Source organism: Muntiacus reevesi, chromosome 8, assembly GCF_963930625.1.
Source record: "Muntiacus reevesi chromosome 8, mMunRee1.1, whole genome shotgun sequence".
NCBI classification, from domain to species: Eukaryota; Metazoa; Chordata; class Mammalia; order Artiodactyla; family Cervidae; genus Muntiacus; species Muntiacus reevesi.
Genome location: NC_089256.1, coordinates 37,642,605 through 37,658,605, shown reverse-complemented (window position 1 = coordinate 37,658,605; position 16,001 = coordinate 37,642,605). Strand labels below are relative to the sequence as shown.

At 36.8% G+C, this 16,001-nt stretch overlaps 1 protein-coding gene and 1 pseudogene across 1 annotated transcript in view; both read right to left on the bottom strand.

The window, feature by feature from the left end:
* Window positions 1-16,001, bottom strand: part of GRAMD1C (GRAM domain containing 1C) — a 104,940-nt gene that overhangs the window by 13,476 nt on the left and 75,463 nt on the right. Inside the window, 2 exon segments of the mRNA XM_065943720.1 lie at window positions 692-810; window positions 6,477-6,614. Coding sequence (XP_065799792.1) covers window positions 692-810; window positions 6,477-6,614 — 257 coding nt within the window.
* LOC136173858 (U6 spliceosomal RNA) lies at window positions 6,907-7,005 on the bottom strand (annotated as a pseudogene).

The window sequence follows — 16,001 nt, the reverse complement described above, 5'->3', positions numbered from 1 at the left end:
GAACATTACACAATGAACCCTCATCAACTCATCAACCAGCTTCAATATTAACTCACAGTCAGTCCTATTTCATCTGTATCTCTCCCCACATTCCCTCCCTCCACCTTCATCTTCTGCCTAGCTACTTTTAAAAGATATCCTAACCACCAATATAATTTCATCCAAAAATACATCAGTATATTTCTTTATCAATTGCTCAGTAGTGGTGGTGGTTTAGTCAGTTGTGTCTGATTCTTGTGACCCCATGGACTGTAGCCTGCCAGGTTCTTCTGTCCTTGGGATTTCCCAGGCAAGAATCCTGGAGTGGACTGCCATTTCCTTCTCCAGGGGAATCTTCCCAACACAAGTATCGAAACCACGTCTTCTGCATTGTAGGTGAATTCTTTACCACTGAGTCACCAACGGATTCCCTAAAATTCCTCAGTATATCCCTTTAAAAGATAAATACTCCTTGCTTTAAAATATAACAACTATACCATTACAGAATATAGAAATGAACAATTCCTTAAATCTCAGAAAAGCCTTTTTACAGTTGGCTTGTCTGAATTAGGATTGGGTTGATTTGTTTATGTGCCTCTTAAACTCTTTTAACCTGTAAACAGTCTTGTAATTGGTGACTAGGACCTATGAAAGGCATCTCTTCTCTTTCTACACACATGGTTCTTTTGGAATACTGGCAGCATAGACATACCTGCTTTTCAGTGGCCGTGGTACTCTTTCCAGTTAGTGGATTGTTAAGGACTATAGTGTAAGTCATGGTTCTCAGCTGGTCACCTGCAGGTTCCACATTCCAAGGGGTAGATACTACATCTAATCACAGCAAAAAAGAGTTATTAAAAGAGTTAGTTCTAGAAATTTGAAGGGTACGACTTGTAATGGAATTAAAGAGAGAGTTTTTGAACTATTTAAATTTTTATTTGTGACCAGTTCTAACTTCCTTATAACTGTATTATTCATTTAACATTAAAGAAGAGTAAAGTCACATCAGGCACTCTTCTTGCATGTGATGTACACCTCATTTCTGATCCATTTACTTCTAAATTGTTGTCTATTAAAATATTTTTTCTTTTCTCTAGAAGATAAAATTAAAAGCGTATCATCAGTGGGCTTCTTTTTAAAGTTCCCAGTACCTACAAAGAGAAGTAATGCTGTCCACTTATCAGAGACAGAACATTTCAACACTCCCATCATCAAGGACAAGACCGTGAAAGACATTTGTCCTTAATGCAGCAATATGATCTGATCTCAACTTGTGGAGAAATCACATCAATGAGAAATTATACAATGTTAATGGCTTCTCTGCCAAGATCTTTAATCAAGAAGGGGGCAATGGAATAAAAATAAACTATATAACCTTTTCTATATGAAGAAAACTCTAGAAAAATCTATCTTTATGCAAGATTTTGTAAAAATTCTCTTTCTTTTGCTTAGCAACAACACAATGAGCAAAAATATACTTAGCACAGAAATACTGTGGTATTGGAGAAGACTCTTGAGAGTCCCTTGGACTACAAGCAGATCAAACCAGTCAATCCTAAAGGAAATCAGTCCTGAATATTCATTAGAAGGACTGATGCTGAAGCTGAATCTCCAATACTTTGGCCACCTGATACAAAGAACTGACTCATTTGAAAAGACCCTGATGCTGGGAAAGATTGAAGGTGGGAGGAGAAGGGATGACAGAGGATGAGATGGTTGGATGACATCACCAACTCTATGAACATGGGTTTGAGTAAACTCCGGGAGTTGGTGATAGACAGGGAAGCCTGGAATGCTGCAGTCCACTGGGTTGCAAAGTGTCAGACACAACTGAGCGTCTGAACTGAACTGAACATCTTTAGAACATAGCACCATGTAACAAAGTTCATTTAACAAGCTAACACTAGGAAAATATAGGTAACAGCATTATGAACTCTATTCAAAGATCTGACTAAGTCACCTAGCACAACTGTTGTTGTTATGTAGTTATTAAGTCGTATCTGACTCCTTGTGACCCCATGGACTGTAGCTTGCCAGGTGCTTCTGTCCATGGGATTCCTCAGGCAAGAATACTGGAATGGGTTGCCATTTCCTTCTCCAGGGGATCTTTCTGACCCAGGGATCAAACCCAGGTCTCCTGCATCGTAAGCAGACTCTGAGCCACCTGGGAAGCCCTACCTAGCACAATGGACTTAGGCAATTAGTATATCTGGCTTCTGTGTATCATTATCCTAAAACAGAAGCCTTTATCTAACCTATTACCCATCATCAAAGGAAAGGAAACAGGCTTTATTATATATTCAATTTTATTTAACTTCTTTCAGTCAGCTAAGCCTAGGGATTTAATGAGGGATCCTGAAGCTGCCTGTTGCTTATCTTTTGCAGAAAAATTTCGCAAGTAAATTAAGCAGGCATCATCTCAAATCATGGGATCTATAATACAGAATTTGTTTTAAAAAATGATTTATTTAGCTGTACAAGAGATATAAAATTAATTATAAAATACTTTGTAAAATATCACTTTGGTCATATGTCAGCCTCTTTCAGAAAAATTATACAAATAGTTCACTGTTAACCAGTGACTAAATTTAAAGATATCATTGAATTCTGCCATTAAAACTGCACACTATTCCACAAAGATAAAAGTCTCTCTTTCACTTGTATTTTCATCAGTGTTACCAACAAGCCTATTGAATATCACGTGCCAGAACATTACAACATTTTGGAATAGTCAAGCCCCCAATACCTAAGTAAAGTTCATCATAATATAAAGAACAGATGAAGTTATCGGAAAAAATGGCAACAGTTTACAGAAACACATATGAGGCATTTTGATACACTAAATTGAAGTAATCAAAAGCAAAAATTGCAAAATAAATAATTCAAGAAACCTTTGATGTAATAAAATTTTAAAATTGGTGAATCTTCACATCCACTAGGATAACTATAATCACAAAAACCTGAAAATAAGAGGTTGGCTAGATATGGAGAAATTGGAACCTTTACGCAGTGCTGGTGGGAATGTAAAATGATGCAGCCACTGTGGAAAACAATATGGCAGTCCTTCAAAAAATTAAACATAGAATTACCTTATGATCCATTTCTACTTCTAGGTATCACCCAAAGGAACCAAGAGCAGGGATTCAAACAGATACTTGTACATCAGTGTTCACAGCAACAGCATCCACAATAACTAAAAAGTGGAAATAACTCAAAACTCCACTGATAAAGGGGTAGGTATACAAAATGCGGTATTTATTCTTTAAAAGGAATGAGATGAAATCCATACTGCAATATGGATAAACCTTGAAGACATTATGCTAAGTGAAATAAGCAGTCACAAAGAAACAAATACTGTATGGTTCCACTTACATGAGGTAGCTATCATAGTAACTGTGGTATTGGAGAAGACTCTTGAGAGTCCCTTGGACTGCAAGGAGATCAAACAAGTCAATCCTAAAGGAAATCAATCCTGAAAATTCATTGGAGGGACTGATGCTTAGGCTGAAGCTCTAATACTTTGGCCACCTGGTACAAAGAACTGACCCATTAGAAAAGACCCTGATGCTGGTAAAGATTGAAGGCAAGAGAAGGGGATGATAGAGGATGAGATGGTTGGATGGCATCACCGACTCAATGGGCGTGAGTTTGAGCAAGCTCCGGGAGACAGTGAAGGACAGGGAAGCCTGGCGTGCTGCAGTCCATGGGGTCCCAAAGAGTCAGACACAACTGCGTGACTGAACAACAACAAAAGCATAGTGAAATTCATAGAGGCAGAAGTAGAATGGTGTTCATCAGAAGATGGGGAGAGGAGAAAATGGAGAGTTACTGTTTACCAGGGACAGAGTTTCAGTTTGGGGAAGATGAAAAGTTCCAGAGATGGTGATGGGTACACAACAATGTGAATGTACTTCATGCCACTGAATTGTACACTTTAAAATTATTAGAATGGTAAGTTTTATGTTATGTGCAGAAATAATACCACAATAAAAAAGATTGGTGAATGTAGGTGATGGGTAGGTTTCATTATACTATTCATGCAACTCTTCTAAAGATTTTCATTTTTTCAAAATTAGAAAGTTGAATAAAAAGACTTAAAACTGAGCTTTACATTATAAAAATAGTGTCAAATAACCATAAACAAAGATTTTAAAGAATTCAAGTTAAGTGATTTTTATTAAAAACTATTAAGAATAATGATGATTATTAATATAATTATCATTATTCTTAATAATTTAAAATAAATTTTAATTATAAAAAAATAGATCCAGAAGTAGCTGTTTTAGTGCTGAAATTAGGTTAAATCCACAAATAACTGACCATACTATATTTTCCGATTAAACTCTTAATAGTTTAAAAAGAAGTCTTTAAAACCTGTTCTTAAGAAATGCAACTTTGATTACCAGATAACAAATTCAGAAGACAATAGAATAGTGTGCAATCATAAGCAGATTATCTCTTTGGGGGCAAACCTGACTAATTCTAGGTCTAATGGCAACATGCCTATAACTATTTATACTTGTGATAAGCCAGAAGCCTTTGTTTCCCAAAGCCATTTATAGCATCAGATGGCAAACACAGTCATCCATACTGAAGCTAGATATGATATCAGACACCAAATGCAGTTGTGATTAAAAAAAAAAAAAAAACAACAACCTTCATTTTGTACCAGCGTAGAAAAACATAGCTAGTTTCCTCTGGGTCTTTCCAGCCATAAAAATGGCAGTGCAATATCAACAGGCATCATCTTAGAAAATTAAGAGATATAAAATATCCAGCTCTTCTGGAATGGCAGATTCTCCAGGCAGACATGAATAGCAAGAAGATACAAAATAGATTCAGAACAGATACAATGTTAAACATGAGCTACTGAGTGAAAAGAAAGATTTATATTCCTCAGGTATTATACATTTTTAAAACTGGAAGAACAGGAAAAAATTAATGATTTTTAAAAACAGGACATTTAATATAATCACAAGACAATAGCTATCAATCAGAAATTGCTTTGCTACTCTACTATGAATAATAAGAAAAAATTACTTTTTTATATCTAGTTTATATCAATGTAATAATCTATGAATATGTAATTATGTTTACATAAAAGTTTCAAATAAAGGAATAACATCTAATGGTTAATAAAATGGTTAGATTATACATTATATTTAACTTGACTCTCTTTGACTATGTCAAATGACTCAGCTCATATGGATCTCTGGCACTGGTGTTTTCTAATTTTATATAGCAAGTTAAACCATATGCTCCCAAAGTTTCTAAGATATCTTGAAATATTTAGGATAAATTCAATTTCAGGTTGACTCTATGCTTCTTTGAGATGTTTACCAAAATAGAACCTTTAACACATAATCAATAAAATCTTTTTTTATAACTAACTTCCTAATTGGAATATTTTCATTAAGGTAGACCATAAGCATTGCAACCTCAAGTCTCCATGAATTTGCAGAAAAAACACACATGTGTACCACTGCCCAAATCAAGATAGAGAACTTTACCAGCATCCCAGAAGCTCCCTCCCAGTCTTTATCCACCCACAGCAGTCCCCACAGCAGTTGGCTACTCTGCTGCTTTTATGTCCATAAATAAGTTTTACCTCATTTTGAACTTTAAATAAAGAAATCACAGCATGTACTATTTTGTGTCTGACTTCTCTTGCTTAATACTACAGTATACCCTTAAGATTTATACATACTGTTAGAAGTAGCAGCAGGTTTTTTTTTCCATCACCATACAGTATTCTTTTGTGTGAACATACATCTGTTTATCCATTCTATTACTGGTGGATATTTGGGCTATTTTGATTTGGGGGGCCACTTTAACTAATGCTGCTATGAATACAGCAGTACATGTCTTTCAGAGTACACTGGTACTCATTTCTGAAGGTTATATGTATCTAGTAGACACCACCAAATCATTTTGCAAAGTGACTATACTAGTTCATACTCTACTAGAATCCAATTGGCTTCCTAGGCGGCACTAGTGGTAAAGAACCCATCTGCCAATGCAGGAGACACAGAGGTGCAGGTTTGATCCCCAGGTCAGGAAGATCCCTGGAGGAGGGCATGGCAACCCACTCCAGTATTCTTGCCTAGAGAATCCCATGGACAAAGGAGCCTGGCAGGCTATAGTCCATAGGGTCTCAAAGAGTTGGACACAACTGAAGCAACTTAGCACACATGCATAGACTCCAACTATTCCACAATGGAATCCTTTTAAACGGGGCTCAACCCAGTTGAACTGCTATGTTAACAAATAAATGGAGTTTTAGTTCTCAAAGGGTCTGAACTTAATAGTAGATAAGATCTGACTAACTGAAAAATTATACTATTTACACGTGATTTTACCCGAAACACCTAAACACTAGTTTCTATATCACCAAAATAAAATTGAAGCCTGTCTAATTTTTCCACTTGACAACATAAACTCTCTAAGGATAATAAAATTCTCCCATATTTATCATTAGATAAGAACACAAAACCAACCTATTATATTTCTAGAATTAGAAAATCTCTGCATAAAGTGTGAACTGGTGAACAGCAATTCAAACATTCTTTCAGCACTGATACGAAACACACGGTTGATATAAAGTCTTCCATGAAGGTCTTTCTCAAAAATGTTTTCTGGGGAAACAAAAAACACAGAACAAAAAGGGAAGAAATCAAAGAAAGGTAATTTCAAGCTTTCATTTTGTTTATTTTGGGCACAAAATGGCTTTTAAATGTGATTACAATGATTACAGCATATTACATGACACTATTAAAACTCTAAATTGGTGTTATATACATACATAACTATACATAAAAGTAGATAGTAATTAAACTATATATGATCAATAGTTCAGTTGTCAAAAACCAAGATATAGAAATATTTAATTTACATGATATCAAACTCCCATAATGGTGTATATCATTCAAAAGAACAGTTCATGAATTTCTGTGTCATCCATGTGCAGCAGCCATGCTAACCTCTGTATCATTCCAATTTCAATATGTGTGATGCCAAACCAAGCACTCAAAAAAATATTTTTAAAAAAGGAATCTTTCAAGAGTGACAAGGGATACATAGCAGGTCCTATTTCTGAATGTGCATATATATTAAGTAAATATTAGGACATGAATGGCTTTAATATCTGCAGTACTCACTATCTTACTAGTCTGAATAATGTTTCAAACTTGACTTAAAGTTCACTCCCCCAAGACAAGCATCACTGTATTTACAATCTGTTCTCAATACCACACATTAAAAGAAATCCTTCTGAAAGAGAAAAATAAATATCATATATTAACACATATATATATGGAATCTAGAAAGATGGTACTGATGAACCTATTTGCAGGAAAGCAATGGAGACACAGCCATAGAGAACAGACTTGTGGAAACAGTGGGGAAGGAGAGGGTGGGACAAATGGAGAGAAGAACATACACACTACCATAGGTAAAATAGATAGCTCTATGACTCAGGGAGTGCAAACTGGTGCTCTGAGATACCCTAGAGGGGTGGGATGGGGTGGGTGGTGGGAGGGCAATTCAAGAGGGAGGGGACATATGTATACCTATAACAAATTCATGTTGATGTACAGCAAAAACCATCACAATATTGTAAGGTAATTATCCTCCAATTAAAATAAATTAATTTAAAAATAAACATGTGTAAAAAATAAATTAATTAATAAAAAAAATCCTTCTGAAAAGTATTCTTCAAGGTTAAATAAAGCCCAATGGAATACTATATTTTTTCTAAGAACCTGACAGCAATGTTGAAAACTCCTTTGTAGAAGATAAAGAAGCAACACCTGCTTACCTCTCCTCATATTCCCTGGAAATACTACATGAAATAGCCCATGCATTTATGATGTTACCATATGTCAGGTATTGTGCTAAGCAACTTGGAAGTATTTACACATATTCTCACAGCAATCATGTGAAGCAAGAGCTATTCACATCTTCATCTCCACTGTATAGATGAGGAAACTGTAGCACTCAGAGAACTGCCAAAGCTCCATGGCTAGTCAGTGACTGAACTGGAATCTGAAATCACTCTAGCTCCAGAACACACAAACTTAACCCTATTTTATAGTGCAAGGAACTTAACTCAGAAGAATCTAAAGGAAATGGCGGGGCTGGGGGACATCTAGGAACAGGAGTCTGGTAGAATAAAGGAAATAGAGTAAAGCAATTCAATTGAAATTTTAATGATTTCAGGACTGGGGTTATTTATTATGCCCATCATTACAGAATGAAAACTGTGACAAAAGCTCCCCATAGCTCACAAATCAAGTTCCAAGAATTATGTGTTGAGCATCTGTCCACATTAAGCCATGGGAAGCAAAGTAAAAGGCAGGTCTAAGAAGCAGGAAAGAAAAATCCCTTCAGCTCTGCCTTCACTCCAGCTACTCCTCATGAAATGGTCTGTCTCCCTGTTTTGTTATAGGTGCAGAGAAGTTAGGGATAGTGGGTAGATATCAATTTACCTCCTTCCTGCAACAACACTATGTGTAGACAAAAGCATACACATGGTAGGCACTGCAATCTCAAGTAATGGCTCCTTTGGTATAGAAATTAATCACTCGAACTAGGCAATTTACTAAGGTTCTGTGAGGTAACTTCCCGATTAGGCTTGAGAAATAGCTTTTTCTGACACAGAAGTAATATATGTTCATTATGACTTCCCTGATAGCTCAATTGGTAAAGAATCCGCCTGCAATGCAGGACACCCTGGTTCAATTCCTGGGTCGGGAAGATCCACTGGAAAATGGATAGGCTACCCACTTCAGTATTCTTGGGCTTCCCAGGTGGCTCAGTTGGTAAAGAATCCACCTGCAATGAGAGAGACCTTGCTTCGATCCCTGGGTTGGGAAGATCCCCTGGAGAAGGGAAAGGCTACCCACTCCAGTATTCTCACCTGGAGAATTCCATGGGTTGTATAGTCCACGGGGTCTCAAAGACTTGGACACAACTGAGTAACTTTCACTTTAACTTTCATGTTCATTATAAAAATAATTCATATATTCACAAGAAAGCAAACAAGTATAGGTATTCTATGTATCCTGATCATCACCTTCACAGAACTTATCCTGACTTGTAATTATATTTTTACTGACTTAGTGCCTTTTTATTGCCTCTTTCCTGCACTAGACTCTAAGTTCTATGTGAGCAGGGATCATGTTGATTTCAAACACCTAAGTACATTACGAGTTTGGCACATAAGTGTTATATAACCATTTTTTAATGAAATAGGTGACTATTAAAAATACAAAAAAATGGTAAGTGAAGTTGCTCAATTGTGTCCGACTCTTTGTGAACCCATGGACTGTAGTCTACCAGGCTCCTCAGTCCATGGAATTTTCCAGGTAAGAGTACTGGAGTGGGTTGCCATTTTTTTGCAATGATATTTTTTAATAATTTTAGAGAGACAATTAACTAAACTAGACTTTATACCTATTTTTGCCAGTAATGTCTTTTTCTGTACAAGAATCCAGCCCAAGTTACCATGTTTGTACTTAGTTGTTATCATCCTAGTCTCCTCCAATCTACGACAGTCCCTTACATTTTTCTTGTTTTTCAATGACATTTGAAAGTACAGGACAGGTATTATGTAGAATGTCCCCCAATTTGGGTTCACCTGAGGTTTTTTCCATGATTAGATCAGGGTTTGGATTTGGGGGATGAATACCACAGAGGTGAAGTACCCTTCTCCTCAAACTCAGGGGGTACACATAACAGCATGGTGATATTAACCTTGATCAATTGGTCAAGGTGGTATCTGGCAGGCTTTTCCACTTCAAAGGTATTATTTTCCTCTTTCCATATTCTATTCTTTGGAAGTTCAGCCCATCTCAAGGGGAGGAGAATTCAGCTCCACCTCCTGGAAGGGAAAAGATCTACATATATTATTTACCTTTATTATTTGGAGCTCTGTAAGGAAGACTCCTGCTTTCTCCCCCATTCATACATTTATTCAACCATTGGTATCAGGATGGGCTTACAAAGTCAGTTTATACTTTAGGTTATAATCCGGTACTATCATTATTTATTTTTCTGCTCACACTTATTTTTTGTTTGGCCATTTAGAAGCTCTTTCAGGTTGACGCCTATGACCTTTCGACATGCCTCTTTTTGTCTTTTTCAAGCACTTCTTTATATTCTTGCACTATATCTGGGCTCATTTTGTATATTCTCCACCCTAGCCCTTCCCAGGTGGCTCTAGTGGTAAAGAACCCACCTGCCAATGCAGGATACATAAGAGACCTGGGTTCGATCCCTGGGTCAGGAAGATCTCCTGGAGGAGGGCATGGCAACCCACTCCAGTATTCTTGCTTGGAGAATCCCCTGGACAGAGGAGCTTGGCGGGCTACAGTCCATAGGGTCACAAAGAGTCAGACACAACTGAAGTGTGCACCATAACCCTAAAAGCAGCCATTTCTCTAAGGAGTCCTGGAACTATTATTTTTCTTTCTTTTTTTTTTTTTTAATGGTCCTTCTCAATTTCTTTTTTTTTTTTTTCCATTTATTTTTATTGGTTAGAGGCTAATTACTTTATAATACTGTGGTGGTTTTTTGTCATACATTGACATGAATCAGCCATGGATTTACATGTATTCCCCATCCGGATTCCCCCTCCCACCTCCCTCCCCACCCCATCCCTCTGGGTCTTCCCAGTGTACCAGCCCCGAGCACTTGTCTCATGCATCCAACCTGGGCTGGTGATCTGTTTCACCCTTGATAATATACATGTTTTGATGCTGTTCTCTCAAAACATCCCACCCTCGCCTTCTCCCACAGAGTCTAAAAGTCTGTTCTGTACATCTATGTCTCTTTTTCTGTTTTGCATATAGGGTTATCATTACCATCTTTTTAAATTCCATATATATGCGTTAGTATACTGTATTGGTCTTTATCTTTCTGGCTTACTTCACTCTGTATAATGGGCTCCAGTTTCATCCATCTCATTAGAACTGATTCAAATGAATTCTTTTTAATGGCTGAGTAATATTCCATGGTGTATATGTACCACAGCTTCCCTATCCATTCGTCTGCTGATGGGCATCTAGGTTGCTTCCATGTCCTGGCTATTATAAACAGAGCTGCAATGAACATTGGGGTGCATGTGTCTCTTTCAGATCTGGTTTCCTCGGTGTGTATGCCCAGAAGTGGGATTGCTGGGGAACTATTATTTTTCAAAAGTAAGTTTCCTTCCTTAAATTTCACATTTACAAAGGAAATAAATTGTATTCACATAAGTATTTCAATACAATGTCTTCATATTTCATTTAAACTCTACTGTTAGATAAAATGTTCTGTATCATGACTCATAAAAACATAACTTGTGGTATTACTACCAAAAATTAACAATAATACCTTTTGTATCCAAATTTGTTCAAGGAAGTAAGGATATGAAATAAACTATTTCCACCTGGGATTATTTATTTATTAAATTCATGGTACTTTAAAGCCTCCTATCTAAATAACATCATCAATCATATTGCTGGAGCATATTAAGCTAGCAGGTGGTATTTCAAATGGAGAAAGGAACACTGCTCAACTTAGTAGCAGGTTACTATTTCCAATAAAGAATAAATACTATTTCAAATATAACAATTTGAAAGTGGCCAATGGAAAATGGTGGGAAAATTGAGACAGATAAACATAAGTACCTTGGCATGAATAAAACTGAAACCACTGAGCACATACACAACACATATCGGTAGTATTTTGAGTATGTGTGAAAAAATGCATTAGGTAGGTATACAAGAAAGGCAGGTAATTTGGAGTTTAGTTGAGTAACTAAAGAGACACAATTTGTTTTATCTTTCATTCTCTAAAAACTGGTTATCAGAGCTTCTATGCAATACAGAAACTACACCACTATTATTCTTTTTTTATTTGTAGATAAAAACACAATTTATATGAGTTTAATGTCACTCTTTACATAACTTATCATTAATGTGAATTGTATGGGAACTGAATGAAGATTTTTTTTTAAAGGATCATTCTTATAAAAGAGCAGATGAGAAAGAAAAAGAAAAAAATCCTCATTTGGTTCTTTTATTGCATCAATAATAAAATGATGATTTTGGGGTTTTTTCCTTCATCCTATTAAGGTGACAAATCACATTGATTAATTTTTGTCTGTTGACCCATTTTCAAATTCCAGGAATAAATCCCACTTGGTCATAGTGTATAACCCTTTTAATTTACTGCTTTGGTTTGCTCGTATTTTGTTCAGGATTTTGATGTCAATATTTGTAAAGGATATTTGTAATTTTCTTGAGTGTCTTTGCCTGTCTTTGGTATCAGTGTAAAAATTTTCAAAATACATCCTGGATGCAAAAACAAACAAACAAAAATCCTCATTTTGGTGTCACTTATGTGTCTGGCCACTGAGTGCCAGAGCAGATCTTCCTACAGCTAGAGCCTTGGCCAGGCAGGGATACCTAACTCACACAGCTACATGCTATTCTTGTTTAGTTGCTAAGTCATGTCCAACTCTTTTGCAACTCCATTGACTGTAGCCTGCCAGGCTCCTCCATCCATGGAATTTCCCAGGCACAAATGGTAAGGACGCTAAGAGAGTCTAGTCATTCCTGGTGCTTGATCCTTTCAAAAAAACTTCCTCTCATTGATCTTTTCAAAAGAACACAACTGTCTTCTCAATACATTTTAATTCTTAAGAGCCTGTTTATTTTTACTTAGGTTTTTAAGAGTGTAGATTTAGTTTTCACCAAAGATACTTCAGTGTTTACGAGTCAAGGTAGAACCTGATTTGGATTTGGTTTTCATGGATTTGTTTTGGTTTTGGATCTGGATTTGATTTTAGATTTGAACTGGATTTGGATTTGACTTAGATTTGACTTGCATTTAACTTTGGTTTTCAAGGATTTAGTAAACAGCCTTCAGGGGTTTCCAAACCAGGTCTAAGCTGAACAGAAAGTAGACTGGTAAATACAGTCATGTCAGACAGATCCAAACCACAACAATGTCCCCTTCACCAACACTCTGGTAGGAATAGTAATATAACATGCTGGTACAAAAGAAGGTATAGCAAAACTCCACCGGCATTACTCTGCACCCTGAAATCTGAAAGTAGTCAGCCACTACCGTACCCTTCCTATGGTCTCCTCACTTCACTGATTTCAATGTCAGTAATCTTACAGCTAAAAAAAAAGAAAACTGCTTGAAGTGACCTTGAAATTCCATGACTTGATAAGCATGACAAGCCCCAGGTTATTGGTTATAACCTAAAGAAGGTAAAGAGAACATGATTTGCTCTAAAGTTTCCCTTAAGCAACTGATTTTTGTTTTTACTGTGTTCTCTACATTCAAAAAATGAAGATCAAGGCACCCAGCCCCATCACTTCATGGCAAATAGATGGGGAAACAATGGAAATAGTGACGGACTTTATTTTCTTGGGCTCCAAAATCACTGCAGATTGTGACTGCAGCCATGAAATTAAAAGACACTTGTTCCTTGGAAGAAAAGTTATGACAAACCTAAACAGCATATTAAAAAGCAGAGACATTACTTTGCCGACAAAGGTCCATCTAGTCAAGGCTATGGTTTTTCCAATAGTCATGTATGGATGTGAGAGTTGAACCATAGAGAAGGCTGAATGCGGAAGAATTGATGCTTTTGAACTGTGGTGTTGGAGAAGACTCTTGAGAGTCCCTTGGACTGCAAGGAGACCAAACCAGTCCATCCTAAAGGAAATCAATCCTGAATATTCATTAGAAGGACTGATACTGAAACTGAAGCTCCAGTACTTTGGCCACCTGATACAAAGAGCCAACCCATTAGAAAAGACCCTGATGCTGGGAAAGATTGAAGGCAGAAGAAGGGGATAACAGAGGACAAGATGGTTGGATGACATCACTGACTCAACGGACATGAGTTTGAGCAAGCTCCAGGAGATGGTGAAGGACAGGGAAGCCTGGCGTGCTTCAGTACACAGGGTCGCAAAGAGTCGGATACAACTAAGTGACTGAACAAACAACTACTTTTGAAATCTCTCTCTTCCCCTCTCTTTTTGTGGTTAAAAAAAGTACTAAGATTTATAGTACTACACCATGCAGATTTTCATTACGATTTTTTAAAACTCAAACTGTATTAGACTTAAATGTAAGACCTGAAACCATTAAACTTCTAGAAGAAAACATAAGCAAGTACATTCTTTTACATCCTTCTTAGCAGTATTTTTTATGTCTCCTCTAGTAAGATAAATAAAAGCAAAAATAAACAAATCAAACTAAAAAGCTTTTGCACGGTGAAGGAGACTATAATCAAAATGTAAAGGCTGCCTACTGAATGTCAGAAGATATTTGCAAATGATATATCTGATAAGGGGTTAATATCCAAAATATACAAAGGACTCATACAACTCAACAACTGAAAATTACCTGATTAAAAAAGGAAATGAGCAGAGGACCTGAATAGACATTTTTTCAAAGAAGACATACAGATGGCCAACAGGCACATGAAAAGATGCTCAGTATCATTAATCATCAGGGAAATGCAAATCAAAACAACGAGGTACCATCTCACACCATCAGAATGGCTATTACCAAGAAGACAGCAAATAACAAATATTGGTAAGAATGTGGAGAAAAAGGAACCTTAGTACACTGTTGGTGGGATGTAAACTAGTGCAGTCACTATGGAAAATACTACGTTAAGTTCCTCTAAAAAATAAAAATAAAACTACCATAAAATCAGTAATTTCACTCCTAGGTATTTTTCTAGGTATTTATCTGATGAAAATGAAAACACTAATTCAAAAAGATATATGTACCCCACTATGTGCACTGCAGCATTATTACAATAGCAAAGATATGGAAGCAACCTAAGTGCCTATCAACAGATAGAGGGGATAAAGACGATGTGATATAGATATATATATAATGGAATATTGTTGTTCAGTTGCTAAGTTGTGTCTGACTCTTTTGTGACCCCCTGGACTGTAGCCCACCAGGCTCCTCTGTCCATGAGGTTTTCCAGGCAAGAATACTGCAGTGGGTTGCCATTTCCTTGTCCAGGGGATCTCCCCAACCCAGGGATAGAACCCACATCTGTATTGCAGGTGGATTCTGTACCACTGAGCCATCTGTGGTAAAGGGAAGCCCAAAATGGAATATTACTCATCCATAAAAAAGGATGAAATCTTGCCATTTTTGGCACAGATGAACCTAGAGGATATTATGCTTAGTGAAATAAACCAGAAAAAGAAAGACATATACTGTATGATTTCACTTATATGTGGAATCTAAAAAACAAAACAATGAACAAACATAACAGAAACAGAGCCATAGATATAGAGAACAAACAGGTGGTTGCCAGAAGGGAAGGAGGTGGGGTGAGTGAGATTAAGAGGTACAAATTTCAGATACAAATAAGTCATGGGTAAAAAGAAAAAAAAAAGTTGCTTTTCAATTGCTACTGCTCCATTTCCACTGACTCAATGCGTGGGGTAATATAGGCTAAATGTGATGAAGATCTTCAAATTTCAGGCTTCTAAAAAGTGGTGATGGGTTAGATTTAGCAGCCCCTTTCCCCTATTTCTTATTAACTTCCATCCCTTTTTGGTTCTTTATAGAGTGAGACTGTATTTGGTACAAAACAATTCTCAATCTGTACACACTTAATACAAAAGTAAACATTAAAAGATACAACTGGAAACTGGAGCCCATTATACAGAGTGAAGTAAGCCAGAAAGATAAAGAACATTACAGCATACTAACACATATATATGGAATTTAGAAAGATGGTAATGATAACCCTATATGCAAAACAGAAAAAGAGACACAGATGTACAGAACAGACTTTTGGACTCTGTGGGAGAAGGTGAGGGTGGGATGTTTCGAAAGAACAGCATGTATATTATCTATGGTGAAACAGATCACCAGCCCAGGTGGGATGCATGAGTCAAGTGCTCGGGCCTGGTGCACTGGGAAGACCCAGAGGAATCAGGTGGAGAGGGAGGTGGGAGGGGGGATCGGGATGGGGAATATGTGTA